The sequence below is a fragment of the Phalacrocorax aristotelis genome, chromosome 11 (assembly GCF_949628215.1).
Source record: "Phalacrocorax aristotelis chromosome 11, bGulAri2.1, whole genome shotgun sequence".
In the NCBI taxonomy this organism is placed as follows: Eukaryota; Metazoa; Chordata; class Aves; order Suliformes; family Phalacrocoracidae; genus Phalacrocorax; species Phalacrocorax aristotelis.
Genome location: NC_134286.1, coordinates 18,395,944 through 18,411,688, shown reverse-complemented (window position 1 = coordinate 18,411,688; position 15,745 = coordinate 18,395,944). Strand labels below are relative to the sequence as shown.

Genomic DNA, 15,745 nt, shown 5'->3' with positions numbered 1-15,745 from the left:
TGAGAACTCTGCTCTTCTAATGAACTTTAAAGCAGAAGAATAGCAATTTTAAGTATTATTGCTAACTATTTACATTTTGCTTGCCAGAACCTATTGACAGTGGATGGTTTATTAAAATAACTAACCCAGTAACATGGGAGGTAGAGTCTGATTCAAACTGTCATTTTCATAGCCAGTTAATAAAGCATCTCAGTGGTTTAATAGGAAAGAAGCCGCTGTGAAAGTTATTGCAAGCTGCACTGGTGAGCTGGGGAAGCCACCGCTGCCGAAATTAGAACGAAATGGCCGTTTTGTTCTTTGCTTCCCTCACCAGCGACCCCAGCCAGTGCCTCTTTAATGTCCTCGGGTGTGCTGCTACCTAGACAATTTGTACTAATTGTGAACACAGACCCATTTTCAGCAGCAGGAGTCATTATGATATTCCCATATTTGCAGTTATGTATTGCGAGTAATTCAAGAGTAGAGGAGAAGACTAGAAAAGCTGGGATTTGAAAAATAGGTGGCATAGAGCTGTTCACGTCAGGCCCAAAATATGTGACTTGTTCCATGTTCTTGCTATTAGCTTAGAGCTGACAAAATGCCTTTTTCTTTTCCAACGGTTATTTTATTTTATTGAGGACTTAATACAGATATTATGCATCATATGGAAAGCTCAAATACAAAATATGTGAAATACCATCAGCGTACAGCATTTGCCCAAACATTAAGTAAAGAGGTATGTTGCTGGGAAGTAACCAAAGGAGAGGGGGCTCCAGAGCTCCACTGCCAGTTTGTCTGGCTGCTGAGGGTGATCATCCACGTAGAAGAGAGACTGCTGCGTAACGCGTACGTTAGAGAATGTGCTGTACCTAGCACAAACTGTGCCTTCCACGACTGCAGTAGAAGCATAGCTGAGGAGGTAACTTCATCACACTTGTGGCATTCTTTCCATCATATTAAATAAGAAAAAAAAATCTATAAAAATTTATAAGCAAGAAAAATATATTTTGTTTCGTGGAAAACTGTGTGATTCCATTGACCCAAACTCTGGACACGATAAATATTAATATCATTCCTGATAGAAAGCTTTCTGAAAGGATCCCTTCCCCAGCAAGGAAATGGGAAAATTTTGTTCTAGCTGTGTGAGCTACAGCAATGCAGAGAGGAGTGGTGTGGCTGAAAACAGAGCGACTTGTTTTGGCGTGCTCTGCCTTTTCTTTGAGTTTGTTTAAATTATTTAAGAGTGCTGTGAAGTACTCTTTATCCCTAGTCAATCTTTGTGAATTCTGTTTTAGCAGAAATATTAATAATATTGTAGTTGTCTCATTTACTTACAAAAACAAAAATCCCAACTCATCATTATCCCTTGCATACAAAACAAGGTACCTGGAAGATGTGAAACTGTAATTTCAGACTCATCAAAATGTGAACCGCTTTATTATGTAATCTGTAGTGCACTGTGAAGGTACCTGAGCGCCCTTTTATATAAAATAAATAAATAAAAAATGCTAGTAGCAAATCAAAATCACTTACACCTCTGTAATTCGTTTTAGTCTGCACCTATGCTGTGATGCCCTTTGTGGTAATTGTCAGTAAAAAATTCCATAGACAAGCTCCCCTGCTGTATGAATTACAGTTTTTGCTGTTTGTAGTAGTTTGTTCATATTCCTGACTGTTGTCTCCTGAGATTTAAAAGAAATCCTGATGTTTTCTTAACAAGGTGAGTTTTTTAATAGTTGATACCTGGTATGAAAACTTAACTGAAAAATGTGACCATTGGCTGAGAACTGACTAATGTATTTGCAGCATTTTCAAGTAAATGAGCGATGAAGTTTATAAACAAGATTTATTTGTTTTTTGGGGCGGGGGGAGAAACCCTAATTCCTACATGACCGTTCTCAGGCACTTCCATGGTTTCTAACACATCAATACCCCTGGCGTCTTTGCTGCCACACGGATCTCCATCCCCTACCTCCTACTGAGACGGCAGACCAAAGGGCCTCGCTTGCACACCATTCCTCAAACGTTGACGTGCTGCCCCCAGGCTTATCTGTAGTGAGCCGGGTTTTATCCCTTCCCCCTTCAAACCTAGTTTAAGGCTCTTTCAACGAGCGCTGCTAACTCCTGTGCAAAGATCCTTTTCCCCCTTTGAGACAGGTATACCCCGTTCGTTGCCAGCAGGCCTGGTGTCACGTAGATCAACCCATGATTGAAAACCCCAAAATTCTCCCCATGATGCCAGGCTCAGAGCCAGGGATTCATCTGCTGGCTCTTCCTGTTTCTTCCCTCATCTTGGGAATTAGTGGGTGTCGTGCTGTATTACAGTGGTTTCTTTCTGGGTTTTAGGTTTGGGGTTTTTTTTCTTTTAAATGGTCAAAGTTAAAACCAAAATCTTAAGCCTAAAGTTCCCTTCTTGCCCCAAAATAGGGGGGTTATTCTTTTAATTCAGCACAAAGCATGAAAAATATTTTCCAGGTTTATCCAAGTTCATTTCTGTTTCTCAATTTGGTTTGATTGTTTGGAAAAAAAGCTAGAAGTTGCATTATTCACACAATTCTAGTTAATAATTCTTAAATGCATAAACCCAGCGACCTCAGCCAACTATGAGGTGTTAAGAGTCCATAGAGGAGCAGGTGCTGCTGCACCTCCTGCCTCACTGCCCATGGAGCATCTCCTATGAGCCTAGCATCTTTCTTCTGTTTCATTCTGTGTGCTTGAGAGGGGAGATTGAAATAAATTGTCACCTAATTAATGAAAAGATTTTAGAAATTTAAAAAAAGTGCAGCATGAGAGAGAGAGAGGAGCCACAAATAGTAATCTGTAACTTAGAAGACTCCTACTTTGGATTAACATTTATGTTTTGATTAGCAATTTCTTCCTCTGATTACATTATAGCTGTTGCTCCCGAGGCCGTAAGGTGTTCCTGGTGTGTCCAGCGCTTCATGCAGCTGTTAGGACAAGTACCACTCTCACCATGGGTTACTCAGATATGCTTCGGGGACTCCAGACCCCTGCTAATGGCAAACCCACCCTTTTGTAGCCCTGGGAGCCTGGAGAGGCAAATGAAACAAGGTGCAAGTAATTCAAACCAAAATAACTCCATTAGCAGAACCTGGAAGAGTTTATAAGGTAGTCACTTTGCTGACAAGTAAACTGCAAAGAAAATATGAATATTGAGTCAGAGCGCAAGACAGAAAACGCCTTTCCCTTTACTTGGTTTCTTTTTGTGTACAACATCAACGCACAGTGTTTGTTGCCAGGCATGTAAGCTGTTGACCAAAGCAGAGAAGAATGAGGGCTCTATTAGAGAAAGCAAAGATTGTGATTGTTATTTTTATAGCTTTTTTTTTTTTTTCTAAGCAAATCTTCATATTCTACTACTTCTGTGACTTTTCACTTTCATTTCTTACATAAATGAGTCAGGTCATCCCAGTTCCCATGTCTGATGCCTGTTGACAAGGAAAAAATTAATCGGAATAGCTACTGTGGAATAAATTATTCCAAAATAGCTTCCCCATGGATACTGTTATCCTGAAATAAGTGTGCCTTTTTTCTGATTTGTACTTATTCTGCCGGACCAATGTTTGTCAAGTTTCCCGGGTAGACAGCAGTCAGCTTGTGGAAATTAGTACCTTCCAGAAAGTACCTTGATTCCTTGAAGAAGCCTTGTCACTGCCATAACCTTTCCACCGGCGGAGACCAGTCCCGAGTGGCTGCGCCTGAGCACATCAGAGCCCTCTGCAGGGATCTTCACCAGTATAAAGCAAAAGCGAAAGATTTCAATTTCTTTATCACCTTTTCATGTCTAGTAGAATTCTTTAATATTTGCAGTCTTGGAGAATCTACTAGTAATTTGATGCTTTTCTGTTCACTTATTAAGAGTACAGAGAGTTTCATTCCTTGGACAAAAAAAAGCAAACACGAGGAAATTTTTTCCTTGCAGTCCCAAGCCTGCTCTTCAGGTTTCAACCCCAAAAGCTCTTTTGTTTTTTTCATCAGAACACAATGAAAACCCCTCTGGTTCATATCGTGAACTCCTCCATCCACTTCCCGTGTGGTTTTGTTTAGACTGGAGGCCCCTTATTGTTTCAGCTTGATGATTTCCTAGCGGATTTCAATAGCTTGCTAGGTTTTCCTCAATATAAAGTGACTGCTACACTCAAAGTCAATAAACTCAGCCTTGCCCTCTGAAGTTCTCCCACCGCTGGCAAATGCCTGTTGTATCCAGGACTGGGGGAATGTGGAAAGAACTTGAAGCGTGCACTGACCTGTAGCTATGCCAGCTTTGCTGGATCCAGGGGTCTGAGATTATTGTTGCTAGCTATCTACAGTTGCCCTTGGCTCCTTATCACAAAAGCTAGCCTGCTCTATCTGATTGCCCAGCTGCAGTAGGATAGGCTTGTTAATATTTTTTGCTTAGCCAAGCAGTTACCTTGCTCAAGGTCAGGCAAGGATTTTCGGATTCCAGGAAAGCCCATTTCATTACACTTGTTTGTTCTGTAGAAGGGCTTTTGCTTTCTTTTCAAAGTGAATATTTTATGCTGTTATTTACTGAGCATTCACACAGTGCAGCGTGCTCTACTGAGAAAAGAGCAGAGTTGGCTGAGGGTTGATCTCACACCCGTTAAAGTCAATGACAAAACTACAGCAGCTTCCCTGATAACGCAGTTTGCCCTGAGGAGGTACGGTTTTATAGGCACCAAAGCGCTGGTATGAACAGAGCGTGAAAAGTCAAAGCATGAAGTGAAAATATCTGACAGTATGTTGATCCTAGAGCATTCCAATTTTAACACAAAGGAAATCCGTACAGTGATATGATGACTCCACATTTATTCAGACCGACCTTGTTAAAAATACAAAGAGATGTCTTTGTTGAAGGATACAATGCCTTAATCTTACTTTATATGCATTAGTGTGCCTCTCAATCCAAGCAAGTTAGTAACTGCTAAGTCATAAAATGGATGTTTAAGAAGACACTTGGACATTTTACCGTAGCTTATTAAATCTGTTTCTGGTCGAGTATGTAATTTAGGCAATTTGGATGTCTAAGCTTCTGATAGAAGCAATTAAATGCCAATAGCTCAATTTTAAGTTTTATTTAGGTGCTTAATTTAGGTGCACTTGAGTGCTTCACTTTTCATCATGAGCTTTGGACGTTTAAGTAAATTAATTTCACCCACAGATGTTTTTGCAAGTTTGTCCATGAAAAAGTGTGTATTTTTGGAAAAAAAAAAAAATCAGTGATCTCTCCTATTTTTCATACTTGAAAATGGTGGGAGGAGGAATAGGTTTCTTTTCACTTTCCAAATTTGCTTTCCTGGTGCAAACATCCATGGAGACGACTCTGTCTGTTAGGTCACTGGGATAGAGCCTGCATCAAGGTATGTATTTGTATATCACCAGCTACAAAAAGCAGTGTAGTCATGTTTCTGTCCTTTTGGATCATTCTAGTATTGCAACCAATAAATCAAAAGTAAACGTCCTAAAGAACTAACAAAACTATGTAGGGCTTAAAATAGAAGTCGGACAACTGTAACAAGTACCTACCTTTACTACTGTGGTGAGGATGCTTGTGAGAGTTAGAGAACGTTTCAGGCCTGTTACTGCAGACTGGGTGGCAAGTGCGTATTCTTCGCAGGTGTGAACAGGCGGTAGCGACAATAAAGGACTCTTAGAGATATCAGCGACACAGTGTGGGTCATGCGCCCGTTGGACTAACAAATATTGTGTAGAGATTTTCTTCTTCTGCCTGTTCTGAAGTGAAAACAGTCCCGCTCTTCCCCATTCACTTAGTTTGTAGGTTCTGTTTTCTCGTTGTCGTGTGGGGATTTTATGAGGTGATACGGTGTTAATGACTAGAGAGAAATAGCCTCCTGGACTAAGCATGTACGTTACTGCTTTATTGGATTTGAATGTGTCATAATCAGCATGCCTTACAGTTGATTAACTACCTCCTGTGCTCTCCAGCAGTAAACACAGTGCTTTATTCTCAGAATCACTCAATTTCCTGAATTTTCCATTCTCTCCATTTTAGATGGCTTGACAGACTGTGTAGACCCTGACTGTTGTCAGCAAAGCAATTGTTACGCAAGTCCTCTCTGCCAGGGTTCGCCTGATCCCCTTGACCTTATTCAGCACAGCCAACCGCCTTTCTCTCAGCATCCTCCAAGGCTCTTTTATGATCGAATCAGATTCCTTATTGGGAAGGAAAGCACTCATGTAATCCCAGGAGATGTCTCATTTGAGAGCAGGTGAGTTTTCATTTAGATGAAAGATTTTTCTGAATATTGAGAACTGCAAGGAAATTATTTATCCAGGAAAAAACAACGATACTTGGATAGCCGAGAATTTGTCACTGGTGATCAAAAAATGCTGAAAAGGATCGCAAACATTTAAGTCCCAACAGCTGAGGATCTTGTGTATTTAGATCCTCTTTACTACCTATCTAGTTCATTAAAGTGTCACAGCGAGAAACTCTACTACTCTTACTAACAAGACTTTGTTGTGGAAGGTAAGCTACCTCGTAAAATAAGTGGGGAGAAGTTCAGCCCTGTGTGCTGTAGGTACATATAATGGGAGGAAGCGGAAGGACGAGTTGGATCCACGTGCGTTGTATTCAGTCACCTTTCTGCCCAAGAGAAGTTGATCGGTATTTACAGTGTAATACATTTAACATGTGTCACGTACATATAATCCAGCTACCTAATTAACAAACTTTTTTGGTTTTACTGCATGTTGATAGACCAGCGTGGAGTTGCCCATTTTGCGCTGTGGGTTACTCTCAAGCTCTCATGCGAACAGTGGAGTGATCTCTGAGTGTGAGATTGGCTTGCCCTTTAACAGGAGCAGACTGTGCAATAGGAAAGGGGCACTTACTTGCTCAGAAAACCTGGTAACTCATATTTTATTGAACATTTGAAATATAGGGGCACATAAGTTTTTATGCTGTGGTTCACCTGGGAAGCTATAACTTACATGCTGACAAAGAGATCCACAAATCATCCACATCACCTGACTGTTACCCTGTCAACTAGGCCTATGCATTAGATAAACTATGTTCCAGTAATAAGGACATAAGAATTTTTTTATTTTACAGTACATAGCACTTAGGTTACCAGCTCAACTTCATTCCATAGCTGTGCACGAATTCAGTGCACTTTCTCTTTGTAACTTATTAATTTTTAATAAAGTAAATATGTAAACAGAGTCTTTATTGATCTGAAATACCTAAACATTTAATCACTATTAATAATGTAACAGGATGTTATAAATAGAACAATAGGGCATGAAAGTGAGCTCCGTGCATGCGCCCCACCTGCCAGTGGCGGGTCTCTCGGAGTGTCTCTCGCTGGCGAGCGGTGCCGCTGCACCTGGTGCGAGGTCCTCGGCCGGCTGTACGCGCAGCGGAGCATGCTGCAGCTGCAACCAAAAGTCACCAGTGGAAGATTTTCCTCATCAAAATGCCTCGCAGTGAGGTGTTTTCAGAGAGGGGGTGAGCACTCAAGTCGCCTGTACAGTGTCCTGTGACACTGCAAATGTTAGCAGCCAGATTGCACATAATCCCATCAACGTGCTTTTATAGATATAAAGAACTGATCTTTTAAAGCTATCATTGATGGGATTTAACTTGGATTTAAAAGCTTTTTCTGAGTATTTCATTTCTTTACCCTGATACCTGCCATGCCTTTGAACAACGAAGAGCAGCAAAGGCCCGTGTGCGAGCAGCAGCCCACCCTCACCATGGTCTAATACTTCATACCATTAAGGAATACAACTTGTACTTGCATTGGTGCGTTGTTCGCACCCCGGATGTAATTTTCTCCCACTTAGAGAAATTACTGGTTAGTTTGGAGAGAAGATCATTGGATTCGGATGAGGCTGTCCCTATCTCTGGAATGAGGGCAGTGCCTGGAGACTTGCGCTGTGCCACGTCTCCTGGGTTTTGTCAACAGTAATCTGCAGTGTACTGGGCACCCCGAGGAGTTCATCAGTCCGCGCTTTGCTTGATCCTCAAGTCTTCCAGGCTGTTGAAAAATTGCTCATCCATAAGTCAAATATTATTAAAAACTGCCAGAATTTTCCTCAAGGATGACAGATAAGCAGAGTCTCAGAAGGAGGCAATAGCTTAGCTGTGTTGCCTCTGTTCAGAAATCTTCCTCTGACATTGTCAATCTGACTGTCATCTAGTGTCTGTTCTTCTCCTGGGAATTAAGATTACTGAACAACAAAAAAAAGAAGACAACTGTTACTACAGTTAAAAAAAAAAAAAAAAAAAAAAACACACACACACACACAAAAAAAAAAACCAGAAATCTGTGATCCTGCCTATCTGGTACAGACCAATGAATGTGAATGCTTGGGGGGTTTTAATCTCCTTTTGGCTATTGCTGAAAAGGTTGTGTCCAGGCACAGGATATTAACTCACAGCTGCCTGCAATGCTACTTATTTTACAGCATTGGTGGTTCAACAAGAGATGTTGGAAGGATTGGATGAAATAGCAGCACTGATTTATTTCAGAGCACTGGCATCCATTCCCACTGGTGCTCAAATTTTGCAAAGCCCTATCTGGCTTTTTAAAAATTATTGTTGTTGATGTTGTTATATTCATTTGCATGAAGTCTCAGACCATTAGGAGAATTAAGGAAGAAACATCTATCCAATGTTTTTGGTCTTCTGATTCAAGTGACATTGTGCAGTGTTTTACTGCACCATAGGTCAGTGGAACTCCAATACGGGTGACATTTACATAAATCTCACTATAGGTAAAGCCAAAGTGATGTAGAATAGATTTGGGAAAGTGGTCAAGAAATGGGGAAGGTTATCTCTGTCCTTCAGACTGAAAGTGTTTGGTCTCTGCCATATCCTGGCGTTTTCAACATCCTCGGAAATACCAAGATTAGTTGTTCTGGCAACTGCTGGGACATCTATCCTTTTGCATTTGCATCTTAGACTTTAGCTTAGATCTAAGTTTTAAACATTCGGCTTCTACACTGCAGCCAGGGTGTTGCATTAGGCCATGGCTCAATACTACACCAAAATTAATGCTAAGGAGCTAAATGTTTTCGAAACATATTTTGCTTGTCATTTTGTCAAAGCTATGTCATTTGTACTGGGTTTTTACCAATGCCCAACTTAAACTGTGACATGCTGAAAGGCAGATTAGACACATTCTGAATAAATGGAAATGTACTTCCTTACATCAGGAATGGTTTTGACCTACTGCATGTAGCAGGGTGTAGCAGATTATAATGTTATTATCAACTTCTGTTCTTAGGAAGGTTTTTAGCTTGTTTCTTTTACTGAGTATTTTTGATGCATGCTGCTGGCGAGCTATTTGACTCGCTGCAAATTGCCTACAAAAAGGGTCCAGTGTATGGTACTGAATTAATTACCCTTCAAAGGCTGCTTACAGCAACACTGTCAGCAGGAAGAAATGAACGTACCTTACTAGCCTTTAGCTTAATTTCTCTGATTGAAGATTTTAATCAGAAATGTAATACAGTAAATGACATCTTCTGGTAATGTGACACTTGCGAATTCACAAGTTGCTTGACAGAGTTCCACATCTAAGCCTAATGTCTCAGCCTGAGGTACTCACACAATATTGGCAACTTAACACACAAAACAAAAGCAAAAAACCAGCAGATCAGTAGCAGCAGAGCAAGGCAGAATGGTGGTGGAATAATAAAATGCCTTACAAGTAGCGAAAGAATGTATCTAGAATTTTAAACTTCTGTTTATATTTTAAATTAGAGATGCCAAGCAAACTGCCTGACGGCAGAGAGCCGAGACCCGCAGGGCTGAGATCCTCAGTTACACATGGAACGACCCATGAAGCATTGACAGAGAAATCCTACTTCTTTTAGGCCACCTGCAACCCGTGGGGATCTCTGCTTTCTCTCAAAAAGCCAACTGCTCCCTCTGGAGTTGCAGATTTAGTACAGCTTGCCAGGGGAGTAGAAACATTTTTAATGCATTTGAAAACACTAAGGCAGCTTATCAGGGACATGTTCCATCCCAGCTCCTCCGAATTAGAAAAGACATTTTTGCACTTACTTTCACGTTAAAACAGCTTGGACAGCCTTAGTCCAAGATTATGCAATCGTTGCAAGTAGGTGACTGTTGGACAGGTCATATGAGTTATTATCCCCCATGAGAAAGAAAAGCAGGCCGGTCACAAGCGTGTAGAATGAATCTTAGAAGCTGAGAATAGAAGAGGGATGTACAGCACATTCAGGGGGCATAATGATCTGTAGAGGTTTCTCTGTTAAAATTAAGAAAAGCAGTGAGCGGTACCAAGGTCCACAGCTCATCTGGAAAGAAGGTGAATGTTGAAGCAAGGAAGCGTGAAGTGGCAGTTGAGTATGAAGTGACATCACTGCAGGGAACATGCTCTGAAAGCGCTGGTAAGGAAAGGAATTAAGTGAGGCCTTCTGCAAGCAGCGAAACTGCAGGGCACCTGCGTGCCTCTGGGCATGGTGGTCCGCTCTGTGAGCTGTCAGGGCATTGGGCAAGGAGGGAGACCCGGCTGCAAAGCCGGGCATTGTTTGTTACCCGAGTCTGTGAGATTAGTGCTGGTCATAAAGTAACTGAAAAATGGTTTCTTGCCTGCAGTTAATGCAAAAATTAAAACTAATTCTGATCAAACACTTAGAGATTTAGTAGCTGCTGATAATTCAAGAAGAGGCCAGAGAGTAGAAAACTCTTCAACTTAAAGTAGGTAATAAAGAGACAGTAAATAATGAGGACAAACGTAGCAACACACAGGCAGGCTTAGAACGTTTAACATCTAAAAGATTGCAGAGACAGTTCAATACAGATAAATGTAGAATAACGAGGTTTATGAGTCTTTATCGCATACTGTAAATGTGTGCGGCTTGTAAAATATGACAAAAAAGGAGCAAGAAAGTTGAAAGATAAGTCTCTTAATATTATTTATGAATAATGAGAAGTAAAGTCAATGGGTAGAGGAAAGAAAGACTATGTATGAAATAATGAAGACTGATGAGTTGTTATCGCACAAATCTGTGTGCTTGATAAAATATGAGGACAGAGTAGAGTCAGAAGACAGGTCTGTGTGGAATGAACAAACAGGAGTATGAGAATAATGTACTGAATAATGGTGACTCTTAGGGGTCTCTCTTTAGATCAGCGTGGGTTGTAGATATATGGAGTGCAGTAATAAAGGGAGTAGACAAGAAAAGGCAGGTCTGGGGATGTTAGAAATATGAGAAAACAATAGAAACCAGTGGTTTCTGCTCTAACAAATCACAGAGTAATTAAACCTGGCTGTTCTGTTGAGTGAGTCTTGTGAGTCTGCTGAGACACGCAAGAGCTTGATTACCTTCAGTGGAGCAGCAGGTTTTGCCCACAAATAGGGCCACAACCAACTTGGTTAATGTAGAAAACAAAAAGGTGGCAAAACAGAACTCTGCTTTGCATACTGGCAGTCATGCAGCCTCTACCATTCCTCTGGAATTTAGCAGCATCTTCACTGAAAATCAGCATCTTTCCATGTCCTGCGAGCATGGAACTCATATTAGCAACTGTGGTGAATGGCATGCACACAAAGGGGTTAATTTTTACCAGTGACATATTCTCAGGTCATAGTCAGATGGGTTTGATGATATCATAGTGATAAATTACTGGCCTGTCGAGTGGCTTTGGAGAATGGGATCTTATGAAACAAGTCAGAATTTTCAGAAATTTATGGTCTCCAATTCCTGCATATGATTTCATTGCATCATGATCAATTAATCTCTCAAGGAATATTTTTTAAATTCATATATAGGCTCCTAAATAACTTTAATCTGAGGAGCTATTACATGTTCCGTTTAAATTACATAGTCACTGTGCAAAGGAAGGATGTGTCTGTTCAGGTCTACCATGAACTTTCAAACTGAGAGAGAAACATAACGATGTCTGAATTTATGCTTATTGTTTCTATTGAGTAATTAATGCCGGTTACCTTTATAAGTATTCTATTGGGTTTGGCCATAAACGTCTTGACATTACCAAAAGACTTCTGCATACACTGTTCACTTCATTATGTGAAACCACAGTCCCAGGAAATACGTGGAATTGTATCATTAGATCCCAAGACCTGGCTCTGTTCAGCCGGTGGAGGTATGCTAACGTAGCGTACCTGACGGCACGGGGCGAAATGCTGAAAGGTGCGTCTGTGGGATATAGCGGGGTAAGCCCTTAGAAAATCCCACTAGGTCCTAATCTGCACCGCGAGGGTATTATACATCCTATTCCTCATCCTTGGTGAGATTTCTGTCCTTTACGTTTCAATCTTCAAATACATAAAAGGCTAAAGCTAAGAAAAAGAGAGTAATTTTTTCACCATTTCTGTAGCTAGGGTGAAAGCAGTGGTCTTAAAGGGCAGCAGTGGAGATTCAAATTAGACAGTAGGAAAAGCTTGCCATGTGTAAAGCACTCGTACGGACGCATTGGAACGGGTTACTTGGTGAGGTTATAGAGTTAGACAAGCATCTGTCTGGAGTAATGTAGGTATAGTTGATCTTACCTGAGGCAAAGGAATGGTCAAAGATAAAGTCTTGTATTTCCTTTCAACTCTTATTTTCTATGATTTTGTGATCCAGTTAGCCTCCGATTAGACCCACTTAGTAATGAGTTCGCTTTCCTGTCCGTTGACTTTGATGTGTTCTGCTGTGCTGCCATATTCCAAACTCTTTACTGGAATGGGAGGATTTTTATGCTGGAAAGTGGGTGCAAGTCCAGCATGTCCCGGAGGGAATTTAAAAGGGCATAACATGTGATAGCGGATGGAGAAAAATGTATGTTACACTTGATTAGGCACTCTCTGAATTTACCTATATAACTTCCTGAAGTTCAGTGAAGACCATGTGTCTCTCTGCTGCCTTATCGCATCAGTTCAGCTTTTTTCTAATAGACAGCGATGCCCTATTCTTAGCAGCAGAGAATGAGGTTTCATTCTCCCCTTTCACAAATCATCACCCCCTAGAGCTGCAGCAAGCTAAATCACGCTATCAGTGAAACCTTTGCAGTGCTATTTAATGGCAGAACAAACGGTATCCTGAAATACAGCTGGAAATGGAAATATATTCTCGATACACCATGGAGAGCCTGTGCGTCATCTTCATGAGATAATGGTTTTTCAAATCAATCTTTTGGCCTTGTTTGAATTTTCATTCAAAATCAACAGTCGCAATGATATCAGAGAAGTTCTGTCGACCTGGGACAGAAGCGTAGCACAGTTTCTGAAATCAGTGCTCTCTCACCCTCCTGATGTGTCTAACATGTTGCCTTCTACTTTTTGTTGCAGACGGGCATGTGTCATTCGAGGCCAGGTGGTGGCAATAGACGGAACGCCGTTGGTTGGTGTGAACGTCAGCTTTCTGCACCACAATGAGTACGGATACACCATCAGTCGACAAGACGGAAGGTCAGATGTTCATGTATGGTCTTCCGCTGGTTGGGATTTGCGCAGTTAGGGGCATCTACCGCCTTCGATTTGTGAACCACATTTTCATAGACATCACTGTTCGTAGTGTGGATTGAGGATGGCATCCAGCCCTCTGCTCTGGGAGCACATTTAGCTAGAGCTCTCTGTGACAAAGGGACCAAAGAAGAAAGAGAAGAAGGAAAAAATCTGAACAGCAACAATATTACAGTGGCATTCAAACACCTGGAGTCAAAATGTGACAGTGATGCTGTAACAGCACCCTCTTGACATTTGTATATTCTCACTAGTCAGGTTTTCCAGAGAATTCCCTGTCTTCCCTTTTTTTTCTTTTGTTAACTATGAATCTTCCAAGTAGTTTATTGAGGTGTCACCGAAGTCAAGTCCTTTAGCTGATCACGTAAGCCACGCAAGTGAAAGTGAGGATGGGCTGTTTCCAGAGCCAAAGTGGTTAAACTGCTGTTCCACATCCAGTCCTGAACAGTGCTGGCTTCCCTCTCCTCCCCGGCCTTGTAGGGCTGAGGTCAGTTCTCAAAGAGAGATGAAGCTCCTGTATATTCTATATTGCGCTCCGGGGTTGGCCACCCGTTTGCAGTAGGGCTGTGATTTGCTCCTGAACTTGAATTAAGCTGCTAAAGGCAGTTTAAGACTTCATCTTCCTTGGCTGTGTTGTGAATGACAAGAAATCAGAAGCTATCTTCCAACAGGGAAAGACTGTAATTTGTCACTGTTTCCACAATTTTTTTTTTTTTTTTTGTTTGGCTTTGTCAATTTATAAAAGTAAGGAGCATGCATATTTATTTTACCTTAGTTTATTGACTTTCAAATCACACTACTGAAAGTTAGTAATTATCATTTCCTCTTTACACTAGCCTGGATAAAGTTGTTGCATTAAAATATGCTACCTGTATTTCACTGTGAATGTAATCGGTGTCATTTGGGAAATGTGATGAGATATGCATAATTAAGTCTGACTTCTTATCACAGTTTGTTACCATCAGAAGCCTCCATAGTAGATGCATTCGATAATACAGAGCGTGAAGTATCTATTTACATATTACCTTGTGTTGCCTGGTACGGATGTCAGAGACTCAGGAAATTGAGGCTCTGTATATTGTGCCTTGTACGTCCCACTGTTTCGCAGCCCAGATATGCCAAAGGTTCTTCACAATAGCTCCCAGAGGATCACCTGCCGTATGTGCAAGAGCTGATTCAGTTCTCAGTGCAATTAATCGGCATCTTTCCCAAAAATGTCATCTCCTGCACAGAGGGGTCTCCTGCTCAGTGTATTCAACCTTTCCCTCCCGCTACTTTTAGAAAAAGGGAAAAGGATATGTTAACAGAGAAAAGGCCTAACAGGCTTTCAGACTTCTTATTCTGCATGCCATACCTGCATAGATGAAGAGTAGCATCCCTTTTCTGGGCTAGGAATTTCTTTTCATGTAAACCAAAGTAACTGGGTCCACACTCTTGTTACAGATGACTCGTTAGTGCAGATTCTAGGTAATGCTAGGTGGTAAATAGAGGGGAGACAGGCCAAGTAACAGTGAAGCACTGTACCTTGCTATCGGAGCATACAGGGAGAAACCACAGAGAAGTAAAGCTTCTTCGTGAATACCAAGGTGATGCCAGGGAGGGGTACTTGAATGATTTCGCATTGTGAATTAAGGGCTGTAATGAGCAGCAAAAAGTTTTTGTTTGTGATGCATTGAAAGTTGTAGTAATATCGTGAGGAAAAAAAAAGGCAAGCATTTTGTTTTCTCTTTTCCAGTTTTGACCTTGTGGCTGTTGGAGGCATCTCCGTCACTCTAGTTTTTGACAGATCTCCTTTCATACCTGAAAAAAGGACACTTTGGTTGCCTTGGAATAGATTTGTCATCGTAGACAAAGTTGTAATGCAAAGAACAGAGTCGGACACACCGTCCTGTGACATCAGTAGTTTTATCAGTCCAAATCCGATTGTACTCCCTTCACCCTTGACAGCATTCGGAGGGTCCTGTCCCGAAAGAGGAACCGTTATTCCAGAGCTACAGGTAACGAAAAGACTCTCAAATTAACAATTTGTTCAGCTGCAGAACAAACTCTAGATAATTTTAGAAGATGACACCAAATAGTGAGCAATTAAGTGCTGAGATGTTACCCACCTGTCAGAGTGACACCAATGCATGTCTCTTTAGTACAGTTTCACAAAACGCTTTTCTTCTCTTTTTTCCTTTCTTTATTTTTTGTTAATATTTTGAGGTGCATTATTTCTTACCTCCAAGTAGAAGAAAGTGCGAAGGCCTAACATCATTTATTATTGAAATCCTGATTTA

At 41.1% G+C, this 15,745-nt stretch overlaps 1 protein-coding gene across 1 annotated transcript in view; it reads left to right on the top strand.

Moving 5' to 3' along the window:
* The window catches only part of TENM1 (teneurin transmembrane protein 1), a 256,403-nt gene that overhangs the window by 161,791 nt on the left and 78,867 nt on the right, over positions 1-15,745 (top strand). The window contains exons 13-15 of the mRNA XM_075107184.1: positions 6,014-6,230; positions 13,293-13,412; positions 15,202-15,463. Of these exons, the coding sequence (XP_074963285.1) occupies positions 6,014-6,230; positions 13,293-13,412; positions 15,202-15,463 (599 nt within the window). The remainder of the gene's footprint in view (positions 1-6,013; positions 6,231-13,292; positions 13,413-15,201; positions 15,464-15,745) is intronic.